Below are 26929 nucleotides of genomic sequence, written 5' to 3'. Positions count from 1 at the left end.
TTGATGTGTAGGTCTGTGCAATAATACTACATTGTCTTAATTTATAGTAAATTTTAAAATCATGTCATATAAATCCTTCATATTTATTCTTAAAGATTTGTTTGGCTCTTCTGTGTCCTTTAGTTTCCAGATAAATTTTGTAATCGGTGTATCAATTTTCACACTTATACACAAAATCTGCTGGGATTACTATTGGAGTGAATTAAATCTTTATATCAGTTTGGTGAGAATTTTTGCCCAAACCATATTAAGTCTCCTGATCCATGAACTTGATATAGATCTCTCCATCTATTGAGGTCTTTAATTTCTCTTAGTTTTGTGGTTTTCCAGATAGAGGTCTTAAACCTCTTTCATTAGGTTTATTTCTGTTTTTTTCTAATGCTGTGGCAAGTGGTATTTTAAGAAATTTCATTTCCAATTTCTTTTAAACCACATTTGTCCTGTTCTCAACTTTCTATTTTGATCTATCTTTAAGTTGACTGGAAATCTTCCTTGAATTTCTTTCTTTCTTTTTTTTTTTCCAGGAAATGCATGTGATGGTAAACATTAGTTTTACAGGCTGGGATTTTCTGTTGCCTTCAAAAATGTATAATAAATTGTCTGGGGATAGAATTTTGGGGCCATTGTTTCTTTTTATCTCCATGTCTAGTGAATATTTTTCCACAATCTTCTGACGTCTAAAGTTGCAGATAAAAGACTAATGTCACTCTAAATTTTTTTTCTTTTGTGTATAATCTGTTTTTACACAAAAGGTTGTTACCCTTTCTTATTCTAGGAATTGACATAGTTCCCCCACATATGCCTATTGTGGGGGTTTTGTTTGTTTGTTTGTTTGTTTTTTATTAGTTTTGCCTTGGTAATTGGTATACTTTTGATCTAAGGACTCAAATCTTTCTTCAGTACAGAGAAGTGTTCTCCTGCTTCTCTGATCAATCCTAGTGGAATTCTTTTTTTTTTTTTTTAAGATTTATTTATTTGAGAGGAGAGAGCGCGCGCACACACACACACACGCGCGCGCGCGCACACGCAGGTGCCGGAGGAGGGGCAGAGGGAGAGAGAGAATATTTCAAGCAGACTCTCCGCTGAGCGAGGAGCATCATGCAGGGCTCGATTACATGGCCCATGAGATCATGACCTGAGCGGAAATGAAGAGTCTGACACTCAACCGACGGAGCCATCCAGGCGCCCCAATCCTTCTGGAATTCTTATTGTTTGCTTATTAAAGGAATTTGGCCTCCCTAGGTCTTATCATTTTCTCATTAACTTCAATTGCTTCATCGTTTTACTCTTTGTTCTTGAAAACTGTATCATGTCTTTTTATTCACTAATTTCATTTTGTGTGATGGCCATTTCACTGTTCACTGCTTTTGTTAGCCATCCTTAAAATTTGGAATTCGTGTTTTCCAATCCAACAATATTCATATTTCAAATTGCTTCCTTTATTATTATTACTGCCTGATTTGTCTTATAGATACATTGGTATCTCCTTTCTCTATAGTTACATTCTTGCCTCAGCTCCTGTTCTTCTATCAGCCCCCATTCTCCAGGCAGAAAAAATAATCCTCCCTTTGCTTTCCATCCAGTGTGTTACAGTTACTTGCTTATATGTTGACTCCCTTGTCCCCTGTGAGCTCCCTAAGAATGCAGTCACACTTTTCCATTTTTATATCACAGCACCCAGCACAATGTCTTGCATGCCTAGGTGCTCAATACAAGATAGTTGAGTTGAATTGTATATTGACTCTTCAAACTGGAGGTCAGCTGCAGAAGGGTATGAGGGACCTTTTGAGGTGATGAATGGTCTAAAACTGGCATGTGCTGATGTTTGCACAATTGTAAATTTACTACACATCATTGAATCATCCTCTTAAAACATGGATTTGATGGTATGTAATTACAATTTAATAACTCTGTTTAAAAAAAAAAGACAACTGGCAGGGCAGTGCCTGGCTGGCTCAGTCAATGGAACATGTGACTCTTGATCTCAGGGTTGTAAGTTTGAGCCCTACATTGGGTGTAGAGATTACTTAAAGATAAAATCTTTCAAATAAATAAATAAGTAAATAATAACTGGTGGCAAAGGTGTAGCAAAGCCATTGCTATTACTGGAAAGTTGAGCAAGGCTTCTATAGTAGGAATATATCTTTCCACATTTCGTGCAAAGTCGATAATTGTTACCTGCAAGAGGGTTAGTCGGATAGAAGGGAGTTGACTGTTTTCAGAAATGAAACTCCCAGATCAGACATATTTGTCATCTTACTTGGGAATGGTAAATAATTTTAACTGGCTCACCAATTCCCGTGCATTGTAAATATTTGCCTGGGGCACTATATTAAGGATTGCACATGAGCGTCTGGACTCAGTGGAATCGGATGTGGTAATGGATTATCAACATCCGCCGGGGGTGCAAGGGGGTGGAGGTGTGTGTGTGTGTGTGTGTGTGTCACATACATACCATCCTTTATCTGTCCGATGACACCCAGCTGGCCATGTGAAGGTAGCAGATCCACCACAGGGGGTGGGAAATTATCAAGAAAATGGAATAGAAACTTGTATTTTGTAATGTAAGGAGGTGAGAGGGTAATGAGCTTGTCTCTCTCCCTCTGTGTCTGCTACTCCTTGGGTCTGTGTACAAGGGATGAATATGAGCTGAGGTGTGTTAGATGGCTAGGGCTGCCATAACTAAGTACCACAGACTGGGTGGGTTCAACAGTAGTTCCAGAGGCTAGAAGTCCAAGATCAAGATGGCAGCAGGGTTGGTTTCTCCTGAGGCCTCTCTCCTAGGCTTGTAGATGGCCGCCTTCTACCTGTGTCCTCACGTGGTCTTCCCTCTGTTCAGGTCTGTGTCCTGATTTCCTCCTCGGGACACCACTCATTACATAGGGCCCGCCTTAATGACCTCATTTTAATGTAATCACCTCTTTAAAGGCCCTGTCTCCAAATACAGTCACATTCTGAAGTACTGGGGATTAGGACTTCGACATATGAATTGGAGGTGGGGGGGTACAATTTAGCTCATAACATGGGAAACTTTTTAAAAATTAAATAAGGTTAAAATGAAATAGAAACTATATGTTCAGAATCAAAACAAGAAAAAAATATTTCATTCCCTTTGAAGAATATGTATTAATAAAGCAGTCCTTTGGAGCAGTGCCTTGTGCAAATGAGCTGAAGATGGGAGTGAATGCATATCCAGTCTTGAGTTTGTCCCTTAAGTGGCAAAGCCAGAAGTACTAACAGTTGAAGAGTCTCTGTTAGGTGGTCCCCCGTGAGTTTATGGTCTCACGTCCTGGTTAGGTTGCTTTTTCAGGCTAAGATCCCAACTTGAACATTGCCTTTCCCCCTCCATGGCAGAATGCCTTTCTAACAGCAGTTTGTCTATGGATAGAAATAGTGTCTGTCCCCTACATGCTGCTGTGATGAAGTCTTCCAAACACCCATGCTGTTGTTCCTTTGTGTCTTCCAGAGGCTTTCTGAAAGAAGCTTTCAGGAGAGGAGGCCCAGATGGCTCCAGTGCCCGCCTCATGAGGGGAGAGATCACGTTTTCCCAGGTAAAGGGACACTTCATAGACCCCTTCAAGAAGGCATTCTGTGCCACATGCCCATCTCCCGCACTGACTAGAAGCTCTCTGAGGGCAGACCCATGTTTGCTTCACCGATGTACCCTGTCTAGCACTTCCATCGTAGGACTGGGATGGGGGCTTAGAGACCCACAGAGAGATAGTTAAGACTGGCTTATTGTCTCTTTGCAGGATCCACCCCATGACTGGAAAATTGCCAACCCCTTGAAAATCTATACCAGGCAGAGTAGCTTTTTTTTTTTTTCTTCTTAAATGGTGGTAAAATACACATAATACAAAATTTATCACCTTGATCACTTTTAAGTATATAATTGTGTAATGTAAAGTATATTCACATTGTGAAGCCATCACCACCATCCATTTCCAGAACTCTTCATCTTGCAAAACTAAAATCCTATACCCCTTAAACAAAAACTCCCATCCTTCCTTTCCCCCAGCCTCTGGCAACCTTCCTGTCTCCATGTATGTGGCTACTCTAGCCACATTAGAGAAGTAGGATATTTTGTGCCTGGCTTATTTCCCTTGGATGATGTCTTAAAAGTTCGTCCATGCTGTGGCATGTGAAAGGCTTTCTTTCCTTTTTAAGGATGGATAGTTTTCCACTGTATGGATAGACCACATTTTGTCCATTCTTCTGTCAATGGACACCGGAGTTGCTTCCATCTTTTGGTTATTGTGAATAATACCACTGTGAATATGGGTTGCGAATATCTGCGTGACACCTTCCTTTCAGTTCTTCTGGGTATAGACCCAGAAGTGGGATTGCTGGATCATACAGTAGTTCTGTTTTTAATTTTTTTTAAGGACCCTCCATCCTGTTGTCCAGAGTGGCTACCCCAGTTTGCATTCCTTTGAGCAGTGCACAAGATTTCCAGTTCGTCCACATCTTCGCCAATCCTCGTCAGTCTTTGTTTTGTTGTTTATTAGTTCTGTTGTTGTTGATAGTTGTCATCTTGAGAGTAGCTGTTTTCAGACAGGGCCAACTGCGGGGAGGGGTTGTTAAGTAATAACTGGATAATGGGTGGGCTTTGGAGTCAGAGAGCAGGATTTGAATCACAGCTCCCACTTACAGACCGTGTCCCCCCAGCAAGTTGCTTAACCTCCCAAAGGCCCAGTCTTGCCATCTGTAAAATGAGGGTGATCTACAGTCTACTTCATGGATAGTTAGGAAGCTAGGAAAGTGTCTCGCATGGTGCCTGGCACATAGCAACTGCTCAATAAATAACAGCTCCATTGTGACTACAACCTCCACTGGTTTTTAACAAAGTGATCAGGATCTGAAACCATTTGAATTCTCAGTGTCTGGAAGAAGAAAGGCTATTGAGAATCTATAAGCACACAGAGAACATGGTCTATATTTTAACACTTTTTATGAATTAGAGCCACCTATCGGTCTGTCAGAGAACTTAGGGCCCACTGTAGGAGAAAGCAGGAGTGCGCCTTTTCTGTGAAGGCACAGAGCGTGCGTGTATGCACACGCGCTTGCACACACACAGTGGCTGGTGACTGAAAAACTAGTGATACTGCTGAGAATAAATGTGAAGTCAATAAGAAATCTGCAGTAGTATTGTTGGAAGAGAAGGAAAGAAGGAAGTACAATGTGTTTTCAATGAACATAGGAATTATAGAGTGAAATTCTAGTAATTGCTATGAAAACCCTGCACCCGTTCTGACTTCTTTCGTCCGTATGTAGCTTCTAGGTAACTTGAATGGTTAGCAGATGAGGTCTGAAATAGCAAATTGCAGTTGATCCTTGAACAACATGAATTTGAACTCACGGGTCCACCTATCCATGGATTTTTTTTTTTTTCAATAAATACACATACAGTGCTGTAACTGCATTTTCCTCTTCCATTTGATTTTCTTAATAACATTTTCTTTTCTCTGCTTACTTTATTATGAGAACACAGTATATAATACATATAACATATAAAATATATATTAATCAACTCTGTGTGATTGGTAAGGCTTCTGGTCAACAGTAGGCTATTAGTAGTTAAGCTTTTGGGGAGTCAAAAATTATATGTGGATTTTCAACAATGTGGGGGGTTAGGGCTCTCAACCCCCACATTATTCAAGGGCCAACTATATATTATGACAAAGGCTACTTAGGTTCAATTTGTCTTCAGAAATCATATCTTGAAAATGAATGTCGTCTTTTAATTTTTCATTTGTGTATATGGGCACCTGGGTGGGAAATTTTTTCTCATTTGTGTGTACAATACAAACAGAAAAGTACACAAAGTATACAGTTTAATGAATTTTCACACAAACTGAATGCACCCATGTCACCGGCACCCAGATTAAGAAATAAAACATAATCAGCACCATGGACACCCCACTTACACACCTTCTAACGTTACCCCTCCAAGAGTAACTAACCATCCTGACTTCCAACCTTAGAGATCAGTTTTACCTATTTTGCGCTTTATGCAAATGGAACCACACCAATAAATCTTTTGTGTCTGGCATCTTTTCCTCAACATTGTATTTGTGAGAATCATAGATGTCATTGTATGCAGTCATAAATAGTTTTATTCTCATCGCTGTATGATATTCCATTGTATGAAGATACTCTGATCTGTTTATCCATTTTTTTTTCACCCTGAGATGGAAAGGCATTGGGAGATTTGGAGCAGTGAAGTGACATTATGTATATATATTTGCAGCAAGGAAAAGGGTTTTTTTTAATTTTATTTAATTTATTTATTTGTCGGGGAGAGAGAGAGAGCACGCACGAGCAAGCACAAGCAGGGGAAGTGGCAGGCAGTGGGAGAAGCAGGCTTCCTGCTGAGCAAGGAGCCCCATGCAAGACTCGATCCCAGGACCCTGGGATCATGACCCAAGCCAAAGGCAGACGCTTAACCCACTGAGCCACCCAGGCGTCCCAAGGAAAAGGTTTATTCGAGAGGCAGCCAGACAAGGAGATGGGAAGGCAAGCCTCAAATCCACCTCCTGACTGATATTTTTAAAACCTCATTCTTGCTGCTGCATAAATAGATCAAAAGGGCAAGGATCATTATAGACTAATTAAGGAAGCTATTGGAAGGTCTGGGTGAGAGATGGTGGTAGCTTGGACTAAGGTTATATTGGTGGAAGCAGTAAAAAGTGATCCAAGTCTGGAATATTTTGACAGTAGATTCCACAGGCCTTCCTGATAGATTGAGTATGAGTATGAGAGAGGAATGAAGGATAACAAACGTTTCTGACCAGAACCAACTGACAGTTATCAGTTGCTGTTCGCTGCTCTGGGGCTGGGAAATCAGGTGCCCGATTTGGGATATTTCAATTTGAAATGCCTATTGATCTCCAAATAGAGCGTGCAAGAGGCAGCTGCATATACAAACCCAGAGTTGAAGGAACATCTTCCTTCAGTGTGTGGCTGAATATAGACACACACACACACACACACACACACACACAGCATATAGATGGCATTTTTAATGCCACTGGACTCAGTGTGATCACTGAGAAAGGGAGTATAAATGGAGAATCCAGAATCCCGGGTACTCTAGTATTAAAGGTCAGGTTGATGAGGGGGACCCAGGATTGAGAGATGGAGAATGAATCTCCACCGATAAGAGAAAAATTAGGAGGGTGTGGAGTCCTGAAAGCCAAGGATTTATCAAGTTTCAGATGAAGAGAGTGGCCATCTGTGTTGATGCAGCTGATGGGTCAGGCAAAATGAAGGCTGGCAAGTGCCCATTAGATGCAGCAACACAACATGGAGGTCACTGATAACCTTGACGAGAGAAGGTGGAATGTGGAATGTGGAGGTGAAAGCCTGATCAGACTATGTTCAAGAAAGAATGAGAGAAACGGTTTGAAGACTATGTGAAATTTTGATACAAAGTGGGGTAGAAAAATGGGGCAGTAGGAGGAGGGGATAAGGTCAAGAAAGAGGTTTTCTTTATGATAACAATATGCTTGCATGCTGATGGCAATGGTCCCATAGCGAGGGAGATTGCTGATAAAGGAATAAGGAAGGGAGACCCACTGGAGCCACGTCCTTGAAACAGAAAGGGATGGAATCTAGATGGAGGGGTTGAGCTTTGATAAGAGCAATGGACCATTATCCATGGTAACAGAAGGGAAGATGGAGTTCTTGGCCACTAATGCTGGTAGGTGGATAGTGATGGTGAGAACTTGTGAAAATTCTCTTCTAATTATTCTCCCTTCCTCCAATCCTCCTCACTGTTTCTGGGATGACCTCCCTAAAATGCAAATCTACTTATGTAACTCTCCCACTTAACTATATATATATATATTTTTTTTTTTTCCTTGTGTAACAGTCTAAGGCTGCAAGAGTTTTATTATTTTTACGGAAAGGTGAATACTTCCATTATTTTTCCAATTTCATTAATGGTTTTAGTCTACTCACATTTTATATTTTATCTTGCATCAGTTTTGGCATTTGTATCTTTTTTTTTTCTTTTTATCTTTTGGCCCCCTTCACCCATTTCTCCCACCCCATCCCCCACCACCTGCCTCTGGCAACCACATTCTCTATATCTATGAGTTTGGCTTTTTTTGTGTTTTTTTTGTTTTTGTTTCTGTTTTTAATTTAATTCCCACATATAAGAGAGATCAGACAGTATTTGTCTTTCTCTATCAGACTTATTTCACGTAGCATAATGCCTTTGATGTTCATCTAGATTGTCACAAATGGCAAGATTTTGTTCTTTTTCATGGCTGAATAATATTCCATTAAAGTTATATACCACATTTTCTTTATACATTCATTCATCCATTGATGGGCATCTAGGTTGTTTCCACATCTTGGCTATTATAAATAATGCTGCAGTGAACATGGGGGTGGTGCAGATATCTTTTCGAGTTAGTGTTGTTGTTTTCTTTGGATAAATACCCAAAGTGGAATTGCTGGATCATAGAGTAGTTCTAGTTTTAATTTTTTGAGGAACCTCCAAACTGTTTTCCATAGTGGCTGCACCAATTTACATTCCCACCAACAGTGTGCGAGTGTTCCCTTTTCCCTACGTCTTCACCAACATTTGTTATTTCTTGTCTTTTTGATAATAGCCATTCTAATAGGTGTGAGGTGATATCTCACAGTGGTTTTGATGTACATTTCCCTGATGATTAGTCATGTTGAACATCTTTTCATGTGTCTGTTGGCCCCCTATATGTCTTCTTTGGAAAAAATGTCTTTTCGGGTCTTCCATACATTTTTTAATCAGGTTGTTTGCTTTTTTTGCCGTTAGGTTGTATGAGTTCTTTATATATTTTGGATATCAGCCCCTTATCAGATATATCATTTGCAAATATCTTCTCCCATTCAGTAGGTTGCCTTTTTGTTTTGTTGATGGCTTCTGTCGCTGTGCAAAAGCTTTTTATTTTGATGTAGTCCTAATAGTTTATTTTTGCTTTTGTTGCTTTGCTTTTGTTGTCAGATTCAAAAAATCATCAGCAAAACCTATGTCAAGGAACTTACCACCTACATTTTCTTTTAGGGGTTTTATGGTGTCAGGTCTTGTGTTGAAGTCTTTCATCCATTTTCAGTTGATTTTTGTGTATGGTGAAGTGGTCAAGTTTCATTGTTTTGCATGTGGCTGTCCAGATTTCCCAACACCATTTATTGAAGAGATTGTCCTTTCCCCATTGTATATTCTTGGTTTCTTTGTTGACCATATATGTATGCATGGGTTTATTTATGAGCTCTCTATCATTCTGCTATTGGGGTTTGGGTAGTTTTCAGTTTGAACTATTACAAATAGTGCTGCTATGATAGTGTATAAACATATCACAATCCATTTTGCTGCTATTAAGTGTATTAGTTACCCAGGGCCGCCATAACAAAATACCACAGACTGGGTGGTTTAAACAATAGAAATTTATTTTCTCATAGCTCTGGAGCCTAGAAGCCCAAGATCAAGGTATTGGCAGGGTTGGTTTTTTCTGAGGTCTCTCTTCTTATCTTGTAGTGGCCATCTTCTTTGTCTTTGCAGTCTTTCCTCTGTGTGTGTGTGTGTGTGTGTGTGTGTATGTGTGTCCTAATCTCCTGTTCTTACAAGGACACCAGTCAGATTAGATTAGGGACCACTCATGACCTCATTTTACCTTAATCACCTCTTTAAAGACCCTACCTTCAAGGACAATCACTTTCTGAGGTGTGAGGGCTTAAGACTTCAACATGAATTTTGGGGGAACCCCATTCAGCCCATAAACAGGGGCATTTGTGTAGTTTGTAGTTTCGGGGCTCTTGGAAATAATGCTGCTGCAAGTGCATACACAAACATGTCTTTTTGGTGAACATATGTAGACATTTCCATTGGGTGTGGGTCTAGGAGCGGAATTGCTGGCTCAGAATGCATATGATCGGATTTAGTAAATGCTGCCAAAAGCTTTTCCAAAGGATGGTACCAATTGATCGTCCCTCATCAATTCACTCTTACAGTGGGTGCCACTCATGGAAGAAGACTGCAGGAAACATTCTGAGGACTCTGGAATCCGCCTCCCTGAGAATTTCTCTGTAAGCCAGATCTTTGGCAAGGCGGCTGCAGCAAGAAAGATCAACCACCCCATGCTTCAGGCAGCTCTTGCCCTCAGAAAGAAGGGTAAGGATCCAATACTGGCCGTTCTCTGAACCAACCACACTAGAGCCCTTGGGTGGATTAGGTCAGAATACATCTATATGTGTTCTGAGAGCATAGATCTTCTGGACCTTGATGGGAAGCCATTCTTAAAAACATAGCCCTGAAGTAAGTTTTATCAAATGGCAAAAAATAGCACTATCAGAATAGCTGGAAAAAAAAAAAAAAAATGAAAGAATTTTATTTAATAAAGCAATGTGTACCAGAGACTGCCTTGTGAGCTAAGTTCTCTCCCTCCAGTGACACTAGTAATGACCCAACCTCTTGTCACAGTGATTGAAAATCAAGGCCTTTTAAGCAACTGTGATTGTCTCAGCCTCCGAGTGTCAAAGTGACTGAGCTATGAGCTGGCTGACATGAATTCAGATGGTGTCAAATGGTCTGGGACATGAGATCATGTTCATCCAGTAGGGATTTATGTAGTTTTGGAGCCCAGCTCTTCTTCACAGGTATATTCGAAATCATTCTACCCACTTATCAGCAGACTTACCTGGTCATGGCTAAGCCATCCCATGTCCATGTTTCTCACTCATGTTCCATGGAAAGGGTCTCACCACTGACTCATCAGTGCCTTGTTTCCAGCACCCCCTGCTTCTTGCCCTTCTTGGTTAGGGAGAGAAAGCCAGGGATAATGCCATTTCTGCTGACATTCCTCTAGTTTTGAAATGGGAATGGTCTCCGACAGCCAAGGCGAGAATTTTGAAAGATAGTCGAGCAGAGTTTTCAGTAACATAGACTTGGAAGGAGCACTGGAGGGGCAGTCCAAAGGCAGGATTCTGGGCCTGGCCCAGTTTTGCCTTCACTGTGTGGCTCTGGGAAGCTCCACATTTGTCTGAGCTTCTGTTTGCTCATCTGGTAAGATCTGTCCTGCCTATTCCAGAAGTGGTAAGGATCACATGAGCTGATGAAGATCACAACCTCTTGCTCTACAATTGCAAGGAATTAAGGGATGTAGTGTTTCTATCAGTGCTTCTGAAAGCCCTTCATGTACCCGGTCTGTTTACTCTCCTGTCTCTGTGTCAGGAGGTGCTTATGGGTAAAGATGATTCTTGTCCCATCTGTCAGTTTAGAAGCTGGGCATCAAGAGGTTGATGCAAAGAAGAACCCTGCGTGACCCCTTCTTTGGGGTTCCCTGTGGGGTTATCCTGAGCTTCTTGGAGCAAAGTTCTGTATCTGGTCTAGTCACTGGTGACTTCTCATTCAGGATATACAACCTGCATCCTCACCAACAACTGGCTGGATGACAGCGCTCAGAGGGGCAGCCTGGCCCAGCTGCTGTGTCAGCTGAGGCCGCACTTTGACTTCCTGATAGAGTCGTGCAGGATCAGAATGGCCAAGCCTGATCCGCAGATCTACAGGTTCGTGCTGGACACCATGAAGGCCAGCCCCAGTGAGGTATGTAGACACTTCCTTTAGTGAAAAAGAATGTTCTAGAGATATTGCAAATAAGAAAAATTGAGAAGCAGTGAGCAGATGGAGGACATCTGGGGCCTGGTGGTTTGATTCTAGGTCCAGTGGCAGGTTCCCATTCTCCCAGGCCAGGACTTCTGAAGGACTTTACCTGTCCCTTCAGTCTAGAACATTCTACAAGAGATGGGCATGTGGTCCCTCTCTGTGGCTTTTATAGGTCAAAACAGGTATTGTCAAAACTGCTAGACTAGCTGCCTTAGTTTGCCTATAAAGAAACGTAGACCCTGGGAGATTTTCCCAAGACCACAAGGCGGGTAAGGGTCACGGTCACCCTACCAAAGGGTGAGTGGAAGTGGGCTCCAATATTAGAGCTATCTCCTCTAGGAACCCCTAAATTCTGTCTTCATACTGTCTCTAAGTATCTATTCTAAAATTCTGTTTCCCTTGTATTCCCCACCTCTAATTTTCAAAAAGGCAATTAGACCAAGATTAAATACCTTTCCCTGATGTTTCTGACCCTTTCTTGTTGGCCCCACCTCATCCACAAGCTGATCAGATGAAACCCTGAACTTCCTCACGGGGAATCCTTACCGGGCTCAATCCCAGAACCCTTCCTCTCTCCTCTTAAACTTTGCTCCTGCTCTTCTCAACCCCTGGATTAAGCCTTGTAACAGTGCTCTGAATTTTAGTATACCTATAAATAAATGTCTTCTCATTTCTGGCTTTTGGGTTGTCAGATGAGCTGCTTAGAAGTCTGGGCCTGCCCTAATCCAAGATGATAATGCACTTATGCTTTCTTCTACAACTTTAAGGATTTTTTTTATTTTAAAATTTAAATATTTGATCCATTCAGAATTTATTTTGGGGGAAGATGTGAAGGAAGCATCCACTGTTTTCCCCCAAACAGTTAAAATAATTATATAATCTTTTAAGTACTATTTTTCCTCACGAGGTGGACAACACAAATTGTCATTTATATTTGGGTTCATTCCTCGACTCTCTTCTATTTCATTTGATATGTTTATATCTCTTCTAGCTCCCCACTTTTTTTTTTAATTTTACCTTTTGTAGCTTCATAATTTGTTTTAATATCATTACAGTTCTTTTCCAGATTTTTTTTTATCTGTTCATACATGTTGATTTCCTAGATGAATTTTAATATCACCCTGATAACTTTATATCCCTCCTTAATTTTCTTACAGTTTCAGAATTCAGGCTGAAACCCACAAGTGTGTGTGGGAATCTGTACATGTCTCTGTGTGTTTATGGGTACGCTGATGTAATTCAATATTTTTAATTTTAAGAGTAAACAAATATGTGGAGGAAAACATAATTCTTCACCTTGTCGTCATAAAATAACCACTATTCACATTTTAATGTGTGTCTTTCCGGTGCTGTCCCTCACTGGTGAGTTTTGCTTTGGATTAAAGTGATGCTAGTGTCCCTGCTATTTGGATTCAGGTTGTGTTCTTGGATGACGTCGGGGCTAATCTGAAGCCGGCCCGTGACTTGGGGATGGTCACCATCCTCGTCCGTGACACAGACACAGCCCTGGCAGAACTGGAGAAAGTAACTGGGGTGCAGGTAACTCTCTGGGTTGCACCGGGTCGGGTTTCCTGCCCCTTCTCTGTGTTAGGGGTGCAGGAGACACAGCAGGCGAGAGGGGGACCGGTTCAGGGAGTTCGCTGCTCCCCGATGGGCCGTCAGCATGCTGTCCTTGAAGAACTTCTTGTTTTTTTCTCTGCCATCATGAGCAGAGAAACGATGCTCTGAGAGCAAGAACCCATACCAGTCAGAGTCGGAGGAACCAAGACCCAAGGCAGGAGCGAAGCTTTCAAAGCCACCAGACTTCAGTGTATTTATTTATTTATTTATTTATTTTAATTTTTTAAGTTAAAAAATATTTTTATTTTTAGACTTGACTTTTTAGAGTAAATATTGAGAATTTAGCTATTAGGTCTGCCCCAGTGGGGGTAGGGAGCACAGTCCTCACCTGGTCTGCCTGGTTATACTGCTGGGACTCGGTGGAGTGGTTTAAACCATCCCTCAGAGAGGATGGGACGCCCTTAATGATGCCCCAAGGGGGCTGCCTGGGGATTAGCCTGTGGTGCCAGAGTGAGGCCCCTTTTGTTATTTTGGGTTTACCTAAGATCTCCATCCCACTGAGCCCCAGAGTCCCAGGGCCAGTTACACAAGGCTTTTTCAGGAATGCAATGCTTGTGTTGGGGGGGGGGGGGAACACCGGGGGGGGGCATACACCTGGCTGAGCTAGCTGGACGGTGCAGCCATCCCAGCTTTTTCTCAAAGGGCACTGGTGTCCGTTTCCCTGAGCTGCCATAAAGTACACAGACTGGATGGTCGAGACAACAGTCTCACGAGGAGGCCAGAAGTCCAAGATTAAGGTGTTGGCAAGGGCAGTTCCTTCCAAGACCTCTCTCCTTGGCTTGTAGATGGCCACATTCTCCCTGTGTCTTCACATGGTCTTCCCCCGGGTGTGTCCAAATGTCCTCTTCTTTTACAAGGACACCGGCCAGATTGGATTCTGACTCCAATGACCTCCTCTAACCGTAATGACCTCTTTAAAGACCTTATCTACAAACATGGTCACATTCTGAGGCCCTGGAGGTTAAGACTTCAACCGATGAATTTGGAGGGGACACAATTTAGCCCCCCACGATAGGGACAAATGACTTTTCATCTTTTTTTTTAATTTTATTTTATTACGTTAGTCACCATACAATACATCATTAGTTTTTGATGTAGTGTTCCGTGATTCATTGTTTTCGTATAACACCCAGTGCTCCATGCAGTACGTGCCCTCATTAATACCCATCACTGAGCTAACCCATCTCATCTTTTTTTTTTTTAAGATTTTATTTATTTGAGACAGAGTGAGCATGAGTGGGGGGAGGGACAGAAAGAGAGGGAGAAGCAGGCTCCCCTCTGAGCAGGGAGCCCAATGCAGGGCTTGATCACAGGACCCTGGGATCATGACCTGAGCTGAAGGCAGACGCTTAACCGGCTGAGTCACCCAGGTGCCCCTGACTTTCCATCTTTAACGAATAAATAAAATCTATCTAATGACTTCACAGCCATAAACTGTCTTGCCCAAGCTTGATCTGTCCTTCAGCAAGCCTGGAAGTCTCATGCAACAGAGGAGAAAACACCCAGACTTGGAATCCCAGCATCCACCTGCTTGTCCCACTTACTAGTTGTCCCCTCGTCACATACGAGTCACAGAAAACTGTCCCATAATCGGGAAAGTAAGCCATGCCTCACCTGTCTTCTCCGGAGTAGGGGGAGGATACAAGGAAGAATGAGAACTATTCCTTTTTAAATGGAGGAGACTTACCTCTCTCTCTCAGGAAGGCTATGGGACTCAGTCCTGAACAGGCCTTGTAAATTGTAAAAACAGCAGGAGAATGGTGAGAGCAGGAAACCCCCATCCCCTCACCCCTGGAAAGAGTAGGACATCCCCTAGGAGGCCAGGGATACCTCAGCAGAAGGGCCCCAAGGGACCCTGGTCCTTGGTTAGTGTCTTGGCTCCCTCAGGCCAGACAAGGCTCATTGCCATCAGAGGGCACCCAGCTGCCCATCCCTCCCACCACACCTTGAATCCTCTCCAGGTGCGATGGAGATAGGGGGCTTGCCTTCTGATTCCCCCGCTGAGGACATCCAGGCAGATTCTTCCATGTTTAAAAAAGGAAGATAAATTTCATGGTTTACTTCCCCCACTTTAGACGTCGGAGCCACTTCTTCCTTAGGTCACATATTTGGGACTAAAGATGAGCGATCTAGTAGTAGGAGTCGCTAATATGTCCCTTCCTGTGAATAAATTCGCTTACATGTGTCAGCATCCTGTCCTTTGTCATTTCCGTCTCAAGAAACCTGACATGAATAAGGTAAAGAAGCCCCTTAAGAAAGACCATGTGAGGGCCCAGGGCGGAGGTGCAAAGCCAAAGAGAGAGGACTCAGGAGGAGCCAAGCCTGAACCAACCAAGGTGTTGGACTCCCGGCTTCCAGAACTGAGACATAAATGTCTGTTGTGTCAGTCACCAGTCTGTGGCGCATGGTAATGGCAGCTGGAGCAGACAAATCCAAAGGCCCAGAGAGTCTGACTTTGGCCAGCGTGAAGGAGAGACCCTTCAGCAGAGCCATAGAGTGATGGGATGGCTGCTGTGTGAACTTTGCGTTCCCAGTGGTGTCCAGCGTGAGCCTGGGTGACCACCTGAGGAACTGCCATAGAGAAGGATTATAGTCCTTGAAGTACGAAAGCTCAGCGTTTTAGAGCAGGTGGTGTTTCTTTCCTGCTGATGTAAAGTTCAGGCAGTGGTGGCCAGGGGCTTTGCTTCATGCAGCTGTTCAAGGACCTGGGTTTGACAGAGGACCCACCGTCTTTCCCCGCTGTGTTCTCCCGGGTCACACCAGGCTCTCAGCCGGAAGGCAGGGGGCGGGGGGGCGGTAGAGAATGTAGAGAACGGCGTGGGGATTTTAAGGGGTCAGGCTGACAGGCCACGCTCTTCTGTCCGAAGGACCCGGTCACGGGCTGCACTGAACTAAAACGGAGGGGGAGATGAGTACAACTCTGTGCTTGCAGGAGAGGGACAGGGCTGGGCAGTCCCCTGGAGGACTCAGGAGCCCGTGACACAGGTGCCTGGAGCCAGCACTCTGGACTTTGGGAAACTCTGTCTGAGAACTTCTCACAGAAGGAGGCTGCTCCCTCTCTCCCTGTCCTCTTTTCCTTCCAGCTTCTCGGAGCCACAGCCCCTCTGTCAATCCCGTGCAATCCGAGCGATGTGAGCCACGGGTACGTGCCGATAAAGGTATGTGAGCACTCCCTCCCAGTCAGCCGAGTCCTCCCTGACCAGCCCACCTACAATGGCCTGCAGAGACATTTGTTAAATATCAAGGGTAGCTGAACATCCGCTGTTCATAGGGAAATAACATTTCTCCATATAATCATTCCTCCAAAATCACAAGACATGGATCATGCCTTAGGATATACAAAGCAGTGTATGGATGCGGTCAGACTCCCATGGAAAAACAGGTCACACGGGGCCTTGAGTAGCCCGGGGGTGCTAACGTGCATCTGTGTCTGGCCTGTGATCTGGGGAGAACCTGTTTTCATCCAGCAGGTATTTATCAAGCACTGCCTTGGTGTCAGCCATGGGCCAGATACGAGGGATGCAGTGAGGAACAAGACAGACCCATCCTCAAGGAACCCGTAGCGAGGATAAAGAGACAGAATTAGTCATTAAAACAGCTGTGGTCAGGGCTACGGCAAGGCCAAGGCCACGTGCAGAGCGGCCCCGCCTCCCGAGCCAGCCAGGATACAGAGCAGGGTGGTGGAATGTCTTTGTGGATTCACCTTGGAATCCTTCTTCCTTTGTCATTGGTCCCATTTAAATGGGAAGAGACCTAGAACAGCTCATAAAAAAACAAGATGGGACAGTTGCTTTGGGCCAGATAGAACCAGTGTGAATCCTGGCTTCGGCACTAAGTTTGCAAATTTAGGTACATTTTTTTATCATTCTGAATCTCAGTGTACACAGCTTTATGATGAGGTGATGCTAATACCTCCCTTCAGTGTTCTTGTATGGATTACACTTGACCCTTGAACAACATGGGTTTGAACAGCATGGGTCCACTTATCTGAGGATTTTGTACAGTACAGTGCTGTAGATGTATTTTCTCTTCCTTAGGATTTTCTTAAGAACATTTTCTTTTCTCTAGCTCACTTTATAAGATTATAGTATATAATACACATAATGCAAAATAGGTGTTCATCGACCGCTATCGGTAAGGCTTCCAGTCAGTAGGAAGCTAGTAGGAGTTAAGTTTTGGGGGAGTGAAGTTATATGCTATTTTTGACTACACGGGTGGGGGTCAGTGCCCCTTATCCCCACATTGTGCAAGGGTCAACTGTCATTGAAATACTGTATGTAGACCATGGGGCATTGTACCCGGCACCTCTGTGCTCCATAAACTGTAGCTGATGAAGAGGAGAGCTGGTGGCATGAATGGGGCAGGTCTCCAGATCCAGGGGAAGTCCTGCTGCTTGGAGGACAGCCCCTCAAGGATTTATTGAGTATTTGTTGTTTTCGGGGCACAGAGAGAAATACCGAGATGAATGGAGTATCTTCTAAGACCTCAGGAATTTTGCAGTCTAGTGAGATACACATCCCCAGCCCCTGTAGTTACAACCCAGGATGGGGTCCTTGTCTGATGGCGGTGCCCCAGCACGCTGGAGATGGGCTCCGTGAGGGTGGAGGCTGCATTGGGAAATGTTTAGCGGCAATGGTGAAGTGGGCATGAAAGGATAAGTGTGAGCTGGGTAGTAAGAAAGGGCTAAAGCTACTGTCAGGGTCAGCCCAGCCCCTCCTGTAACCCTGGGCACTCCTGAAGGGGTGAACACTTCATGAGGTCCCTTCAGACCTCGTCTCCAGTACCGATGAGCGAGGGGCTCTCGGCCTGGGATCTGGGGTGTGACCTTGTGTCTTCAACCCCATGGACAGGGTTATTCCATAATCCTCTTGAGGCTCACAGGTCCAGTCAGTTTCAATACCTTTCTCATTTGACCTTGAAGGAGGGTGATCAGAACTGCTTTATCACCCCCTCTGTCTTCACCCCAAATTAAAGGGCAGCGACCTCTGGGGAGCGACTTCTGGGGAGTCCCAGCCAAGCCCCACTCTGCGGGGCACTATTCCATCGATCTCCACTGAATACTAATGCCACACAAGCTGGGTTAGGTCTTTCTTGTTTTCTGGCTTTATGGCAATTTTATTAACATATCATTTAAAGGATGGGAAAGTCTGTGCATATGCTGAGCAGCAAAAGGGAGACTCTTAGTTTAGGATCCATTTAGAGCTGGGGCATGTTAGGATCATTTCCTTGGACATCAGTACTGCAACCCTTTTCAATATAAGGAATAGAATTTCAAGTTAAATCCCTTCCTTTGCCAAGTACTAATGAGAAGACTATGGAACATATTCTGATAAGATTGTAGACCATGAAAGAGTTTGTGAAATGTCAGCCTAATGTTTTCTTGAGCAGAATAACTCGCTGGGAATCATAAATGAAACTTCCGGTTAGAACACGAGCTTGGAGTAATCTGAGATGCAGCTACATAGAATTGTACCAAGTGAATTTCCATACGTAAAGCTTATTTTTCCCATTTATCTCCATTAGAAAGTTGGAGATACTTTTTGGGGGAAATAGAGCACTCTGATTGGATATTGCTTTAGTTCATGTGCTTAGACCACATGGTAATAATTGGAATAGGTTAAGTACCAAAACAAACCATCCCAAGCTTCCGGTGGCTCAACGTCAAGTTTATTCCTTGCTTGCCAGACAGTCCCGTGTGGGGTAGGAGTGGGCTGTCTCCATGCAGTCATCAAGTAGCCCATCTCCTTTGGGCTGGCTCTACCTCACCCAAGGCCCAAACTCTTCAGGGGCAGATAGGAAAAGAGGGAGGACCACGCGTGGGAGGTTTGTATAAGCCCAGGATGTAGCACACATTTCTTCATTCTCATAGGCCATTGGCCAGAACTCGGTCCCATGGCCGCACCCATTGCAAGGAAGTGGGGGGAGGTCTGGAAAATGTTGTCATGTGCCAGGGAGAGAGCACAGACATGGAGCTCTAGCAGGCTCTTTCACACAGCCCAGAAAGCACTCCAAGTGTAGCAAAGCTTGGAAAAGATTTTGCATTCAAGAGAGAAACAGTTTTTAACAAAGTAATCCTGGTATTCTGCATGTTAACATGAATATTATGCTGTGCACAAAATCAGCCCCAGTTTAAAATACGGAAGACAGACCAGTCAAACAGTACTGGAAACTCTGACACTATTAGGGCCTCTTAGGGAGGAAGGCAAAGTTGTTTTGCTTTTGTTTTTGTTTTTGTTTTCCAACATTATAACCTTCTTTTCAGGCCTCCTATGTTCCTATAGAAGCTGCTAGTTTTATTGCAGTTTGGCCAGTTGTGTCTTCTTGAACATCTCCTCCTGGCATCGGGGTCTTGGGCTGAGAAATTGTGAGGTCCGGCAGTACCCAGAGATGGCCCAGCGTGATCTGCAGAAGACGAGCTGGTTCTGTCCAGCCTGGTGCTGTGGTCACTTTCTGTTCACCTCTCTTTTCTACAGCCTGGGGTGCGTCTGCATTTTGTGGAGCTGGGCTCCGGACCTGCTGTGTGTCTCTGCCATGGATTTCCTGAGAGCTGGTTCTCTTGGCGGTACCAGGTAAAGGAAACTGGGGGAAGGTCTGCCCTAGTCAAGGTGAAGGGAGAGGGAGGTCTAGATGGTGTGGCCCAGTGTAGAATGCCATTAAGAAGCTGAAACCTTGGGTCTCCTGGGTGGCTCAGTCCATTAAGTGTCTGCCTTCGGCTCAGGTCATGATCCCGGGGTCCTGGGATCAAGCCCCGCATTGGGCTCCTTGCTCAGTGGTGAGGCTGCTTCTCCCTCTCCCTCTGCCCTTCGCCCCGCTCATGCTCACTCTCTCTCATGCCCTCTGTCTCCCTCTCTCGCTCTCTTAAATAAATAAATAAATAAATCTTAAAAAGAAGCTGAAACCTTATAATGGAGCATTGTCTCCAACGATGACCATGTTACCTCAGAAGTGTTGGAGCCAGAGATGGGTGCAGACCTCAGGGCTGTGCTAGCCCACATCCCATCTTTGCAGATTAGAAGAAGGCAGATTCTTCAGGACACTTTATGCCACCTGCTGGGAAGTCTTTGTAATGAATATGGAAATCTGTAAAGTCTTTGCTAAGAAAAGTGCTCTCTTAGATGTAGTATTAGATGCAGTACACAGACCCTACCACTGTCCGTGGCAGCCCTATCCAGATGGGCTCATTCCAGCCTCATGGCAAGGATCCCAGATAGTGCCACATGGCACTTTGAGTTGAACCATTTACAAGAACGTGGATAGAAGGAAGCAAAGAAGGAGTGTCTGCAAAAGACTGTTGAGACCACACTTGAGTGTTCCCAAACTGTTTGTTTTCCAGATCCCTGCTCTGGCTCAGGCGGGTTTCCGGGTACTAGCTCTGGACATGAAAGGCTATGGAGAGTCATCTGCTCCTCCTGGTAGGTTAGCTGTCTCACAGCTGTCCTATGTTGGTCATGCCTTCTGACTGCCTGAGCTCTCCAACTGCACTGTCAGCCCCTGGTCCCAGGTCAGAGCAGACAGCCCTTGAGGGGGGTCTGACTTTGCCCTTCCCCTCTCCTGCAGTGACCCTTGTCTATACTCTTTGGGCTCAGATGTCTCTGCTCCCCATACTCTGAATGAATACAAGAAACCCAGTGGCCTGAGGAAGTCTCGTGCTGGATGTAGGGTATAGGAAGTACCATCCAGCTACAGAACTTTTTCCATCTTGCAGAACTCTGTACCATTAAGCACTTACTCCCCGTTCTCCCTTCCCTAGCCCCTGGCAACTACCCTTCTGCTCTCTATCTATGAATTCGACTACTCCAGGTATCTCTAAATGGATCATACAATATTTATCCTTCAGTGACTGGCTGATTTCACTTAGCATAACATCTTCAAGATTCCTCTGTGTTGTAGCATATATCACAGTTTCCTTCCTTTTTAAAGCTGAATAATATTTCATTGTATGTATAGACCACGTTTTGTTTATTCATCCATCCATTGATGGAGATTTGGGTTTCCTCCACCTTCTGGTTAATGTGAATAATGCTGCTATGAACATGGGTGTGCAAATATCTGCTTGACTTCCTCCTTTCAATTCTTTGGGGTATATACCCAGAAGTGGAGTTGCTGGATCGTATGGTAATTGGTAGGCCAGATTCTTAACCCAGTGTCTATGGATCCCATTTGGCATCTATCCAAGGATGGGCATTGGGGGCCTATGAACCAAGTCCATGTGTGGGTTTATGAGCACCTTCCTGGGGCGAGGGAGTCTACTGCTTTTATGGGTTTCAGAGGGGTTCTCAGTCCCACACTGTTCAGCTCCCCAGGGAGAGATAGGAACATGATGCAGTCAGACATGTAACAGAATCCCTGTCCCTCCTAGTGTCAGCCATGCTGCTGACAGCGGTAGCTCAGTGAGCCAAACCAGCCGCTCACCACCCTTCTCTGAGCTGCTTCCCCCATGTTCACGTCAAGCCTGTCGAGTTTGAAGCCAGCTGACATGAACTGGCACTCAGGTGACCACCAACGAGGCCATTCAGCCTGTCCTGACCGGGGAGTGCAGCCATGATTGTTCCCGAAATGTCATGGTACCCACTCAGCGGCTGCTTACTACCTCTTGCATGGTCTACCTTTTAGACAAAAAGAAAGCTTCTAGTCCAGACATCTAGGAAAGACATTGAAGGATTCTTTTTTTCCAATTTAATTATTAAAATGTCTATTTTCATTCATCTAGACTATGATCTTCCCTGAATCCCTTAGGGATAACTTAGTAATTAATTTATTATTCATACTAGAACACCATTGAAAGTAAAAGAAACACTATTAGTAGTAACACACATAAATAGAACTGTTCTGGATGAACTGGGACTTGTGGTTATACATACTCTGATTATAACTACTTTTTAAGAAAACAATAATTTACAGGGTGCCTGGGTGGCTCAGTCGGTTGAGCGACTGACTCTTGGTTTCAGCTAAGGTCATGATCTCAGGGTCGTGAGATCAAGCCCCGTGTGAGGTTCCATGCTCAGCGCAGAGTCTGCTTGAGATTCTCATTCTCCCTCTCCTTCTGCCCCTCCCCCCACCCCGTGCTCGCGTTCTCTCTCTCGCCCCCTCTCTAAAATAAATAAATAAAATCTTCAAAAAAAGAGAAAACAATAATTTACATGTTAACCATTGCTGAAGATTATATATAACATGAGTTCTAAAGCCAAGCATGATGATTTGGAATGCATACATACACGTCGCAGATCATTTGTGTATAAATTTCATACATTTGGCAATAGATTTTAAGTAACAAATTGTTTTCCCTTAAAACTGTGAAGCTGTTGTCCCACTATTTTCTATCTTCCCTTGTTGCTATTAAAAAAATCCCATGCTGTTCGGATCCACGAGGCTTTCTATGTGCCTGTTTTTTTTTTTTTCTCCTTACCCTTAATACCTTTAGGATCTTTATCTTCTTGTGTTATAAAATTTTATGATATTGTGCCATGATGTGGGTCTCTTTTCATCCACTTTTCTGGGTACATTTATCTTTAAGTTCTTGGAAGTTTCTTGAATTATTTCTTTGATAATTTTTTTCTTCCGTTTTCTCTTTTCTTTTTTGCCTCTTGGAATTGCTGTTATTGTTAAAATGTTCATACTACCCAAAGTGATCTACAGATTCAGTGCAATCCCTATCAAAATCCCAATGGCGTTTTTTTACAGAAACAGAAAAAATTCTACAATTCATATGGACCCACAAAAGACCCCAGATAGTCGAATCAATCTTTAGAAAGAGCAAAGCTGGAAGGACTCACACTTCCTGATTTCAAAATATATTACAAATCTACAGTAATCAAAATAATGTGGTATTGGTATAAAGACAGACATATAGCCAATAGAACAGAATAGAGAGCCCAGAAATAAATCCACACATGTATGGTCAGCTGATCTTTGACATAGGTGCCTAGGACATACACTAGGGAAAGGACAGTCTCTTCAATAAATGATGCTAGGGAAATTGGATATCCACATGCAAAAGGATAAAATTGGACCCTTACCTTGCACCATACCCAAAAATCAACTCAAAATGGATTAAAGACTTAAATATAAGACCTGAAACTAAAACTTTTAGAAGAAAACATATTGATTTTGGCAATGATTTCATGGACATGATACCAAAAGCACAGGCAACAAAAACAAAAATAAACAAGTAGACTACATCAATCTAAAGATTTAATAAGATATCTATTTTTGGGCAAAAGGGCCCTTTTAGTTTGTTGGTAATTTTCAGTCATGTGAATTAACTGTATTTCTTTTTAATTGCAGAAATAGAAGAATATTCCATGGAAGTGTTATGCCAGGTAAGAAAGATCTTTGGGTAACATTTGTAACATTTTTTCCATCCTGGTGTTTTTACTGATATAAGACAGAAGTGTGGGTATTCATTTAAAATCCTAGGAAAGCATTTGGGTATAAAAGTCGTACTGAAATTTAAGATGGTATTTTAAAAATGATAGCCAACATTTACTGTCTATCAGTTACTGTTCTAAGCCATTTGATGGAAGAGGAAACTGAGTCATGAGGAAGTAAAGTAATTGCCGGAGGTCAACAGCAGGTAGAGCCAGGTCTGAACCCTGAAATAGCTCCCACGTCCCTCCTTGTGGCCACTCCACCATCTCGCCTTTCTGTCCTGAGAATTTAAAAAAATCACCTTATTTTGGTAGAGATGTTGTTGGCCAAACTGAGGGAGTCAGTGTGGCTTGGTGGATGTAATGGCGCTCCTATTCTAAGTGAAGCATGAGCACCATCGGGGAGGGGCCCTAATCTCAGACCTTGCCAAGGCTGAGGTGAGGAGACTGGGCGCCAAGCCTCCATCAGCCCTAGGGCAGAAACCAAGGCTGGAGGGGCCGAGGGAAAGAAACAGTGTCCTGGTTGGCCATAAAACTGGCGACACTAGGGACGGCTGGGTGGCTCAGTTGGTTAGGCATCTGCCTTCAGCTCAGGTCATGCATGATCCCAGGGTCCTGGGATCGAGCCCCGCATCGGGCTCCCTGCTCAGTGCGGAGCCTGCTTCTCCCTCTCCCACTTCCCCTGCTTGTGCTCTCTCTCTCTCTCTCTGTCAAATAAATAAATTTTGAAAAAATCTAAAAAAAAACTGGCGATGCTGCTAATTATGCTAAATTTACAAAAAGGCTCCATGTAGAAGTCACAGCTCTGCTCAGACTGCCCTCCAACCAGGCCCGCACGCAGGCTTTGGCGCCTCATGAGAGGAGCCTTGATAAAACTCGACTTTCCAGTTAGGGTTGTCCTTCCTTCCTCAGTTTCCAAGTCTTTACTTCTTCCACTCTGCCACTTCTGATCTTGCTCATGTAACCCCCCCCCCCAAATCCTACCAAGATCTCACCAGCAACCCTGTGTGGGGCCTCTCCCCATCCCTCTATTGTCCCTTCACTGGACCCCTGCTTGTTTCTGTCAAAATCGGTTCTCAAGGCAGATAAATTGGGTCACTTGACATAACTGCCCTTGTGAGGAAGGTCCTTTTACTAAGACAAGCAAGATAAAATGTGATGCTCCAGTCCTCCAACTCTACCCTTTAAAGTCATTAGTATGTCTGCTACTAGGTCTTCACCTAAAAGAATTTAAAAAAATATGTCCCCCAAAAACCGGGACATGAATGTTCACAGCAGCATTATTCACAAAAGCCAAAAAGTGGAAACTACCCTAATGTTCATCAAGTGATAAATGGATTAAAAATGTGTGGCATATCCATACAATGGAATATTATTCGCCATAAGCAGGCATGAAATCATGGTGCATGCTTCAACATGAATGAACCTTGCAAACCTTATGCTAAGATAAGCCAGTCCCAAAAGGCCACACATTGTATAATTGCATTGATATGAAGTTTCCAGAAGGGTCAATCCATAGAGACAGAAATGAAATTAGTGGTTGCCAAGGGCTAGGGGTAATGGGGAATAGGAGTCACTGTTAATGGGTATAGGGTTTCTTTTTGGTGTGATGAAATGTTCTCTAACCACGTAGCAGTGATGACCTCACAGCTCTGACCACACTAAAAATCCGCTGAATTATACATTTTTAAAGGGTGAGTTTTATGGTATGTGAATCATATCTCAGTAGAGCTGTCATTTGAAAAATTAGCACAATACTTTTAATGTAAAATTTTATTTAAAATACCCTGCATAATCTTTAAAAAAAAAATAACCTGTATAATCTTGAAATAGAGGATTATAGGAAACTGAATGAAGATCTATAATACTGCTTACCCTCAGTGCCCACAAAAACCCTTTTCTCAACTACATCCCCCCAAATATATTGAAACCTCTTTTTTCTCAACCACAATTCCTTAACATTGTGTGCCAGTTCATCATACAACTGTTATTTGTTTTAGAATAGGTACCTTTAAGGAACCATGAACCTATTCTCTGTATGTCTATAGTCTTAGGATTCCAAATTAGGGATGTTGGAATGCAACATAGCAATAATGGTATCTTCTCAAGTTCATTAACGTAGGGAGGCTTATCTACACCCAGTTGTCTCCGTCATTGTGTGTGACCTTGGGTAAGTCGTTTAACCTTTTCGGGTCATGCCATCAAGTATCAAATGCAGCAGGTGGATGGACTTAGTGTTCTCCTAGACCCCTCCAGCCCTGAGTGTGAGTCTCAGTTTGTAGCATTAAACAGCAAAAATTCAAGCAAGTAAATTGTAAAGATCTAAATGGTTTTATCAATCAGTTCATAAATCGGGCAACATCCCATCTAGCAATAGAGGGGCGCTCCAAAGGGCTACAGAAAAGGGAAGGTTTTTAAAGGTAGAGAGGGAGTAGAAAGAAGGGAATGATCAGCAGAGAATCCATTGTTTTAGGCAAAGTCGCCCTTCTGAGGGGGATAGAGGGGGCCCCTCAGTGATTTTCTCGTGCTGACCAGGAAATTCCCACGTTGACTGCTTAGAGGTTACGTTTGTGGGGGGCTGAAAACTGCACTCAGGTTGGGTACTGAGTGTAGGTTTACTGATTGGGGCCTTCACCTGAGTGATGCCATTTTGGGCCTGTGGCTTTCTTTTTAACAGTAGGATGTGGAAATCACACTGAGCTAATCTTCAGTCTCTGTGGTTAATTGGAAAGTGAAAAGCAGCTCTCTGGTGTCTCTTCTAAGGAAGGGACACCAATCCTATCTGATCGGGACCCCACCCTCATGACCTCATTGAACCTTAATGACTTCTGCAAATACCCTGTCTTCAAATGCAGTCACACTGGGGATTAGGGCTTTGACCTGTGAATTTTGAGGGACAAAGACATTCAGTCCAGAACAAGACTTCCTGACACCATTCAGTAATTGTCGCCCTATCTTTGGGGGGAACGGTCTTCCTGACACCATCCAGTAATTTTCTCCCTATCTTTGGGGGGAAAGGTGAAAATAAAAACTGCTAAAATAATAAACTAGGTAATTACATCAATACTGTGTATCTACATCTTGGAAAAATAATAGGTGGTGTGTATTTTAACCAGTGGAACTTGTCATCTGCTCTTGCCTTCTCATGTTCTGGGGAGCAGTGGGGAGCCGGGGTAGCAAAAGGAATCAGAACTCCTTTACAATTCTTTCTCTTTGAAAATGGCACTGGCTGTAGGCAGAGCTCTGTGCCCCCCTGGCCCCCACAGAAAAGGGTGCCCATATTTGGTGGGTTTCC

The 26929-nt window shown here is 43.5% G+C and overlaps 1 protein-coding gene across 2 annotated transcripts in view; it reads left to right on the top strand.

The window, feature by feature from the left end:
- EPHX2 (epoxide hydrolase 2) overlaps positions 1-26929 on the top strand; it is a 71836-nt gene that overhangs the window by 10792 nt on the left and 34115 nt on the right. Inside the window, exons 2-9 of one of the 2 annotated variants that reach the window (XM_036104426.2) lie at positions 3467-3551; positions 9997-10156; positions 11397-11587; positions 13064-13186; positions 16351-16425; positions 19741-19836; positions 20601-20679; positions 23552-23586. In XM_036104426.2, coding sequence (XP_035960319.1) covers positions 3467-3551; positions 9997-10156; positions 11397-11587; positions 13064-13186; positions 16351-16425; positions 19741-19836; positions 20601-20679; positions 23552-23586 — 844 coding nt within the window. The remainder of the gene's footprint in view (positions 1-3466; positions 3552-9996; positions 10157-11396; positions 11588-13063; positions 13187-16350; positions 16426-19740; positions 19837-20600; positions 20680-23551; positions 23587-26929) is intronic. The other variant, XM_036104428.2, reaches the window with a different exon arrangement.

This window comes from Halichoerus grypus, chromosome 3, assembly GCF_964656455.1.
Source record: "Halichoerus grypus chromosome 3, mHalGry1.hap1.1, whole genome shotgun sequence".
Taxonomy (NCBI): Eukaryota; Metazoa; Chordata; class Mammalia; order Carnivora; family Phocidae; genus Halichoerus; species Halichoerus grypus.
The sequence above is the reverse complement of the archived record's forward strand: the minus strand, read 5'-3'. Positions and strand labels throughout refer to the sequence as shown.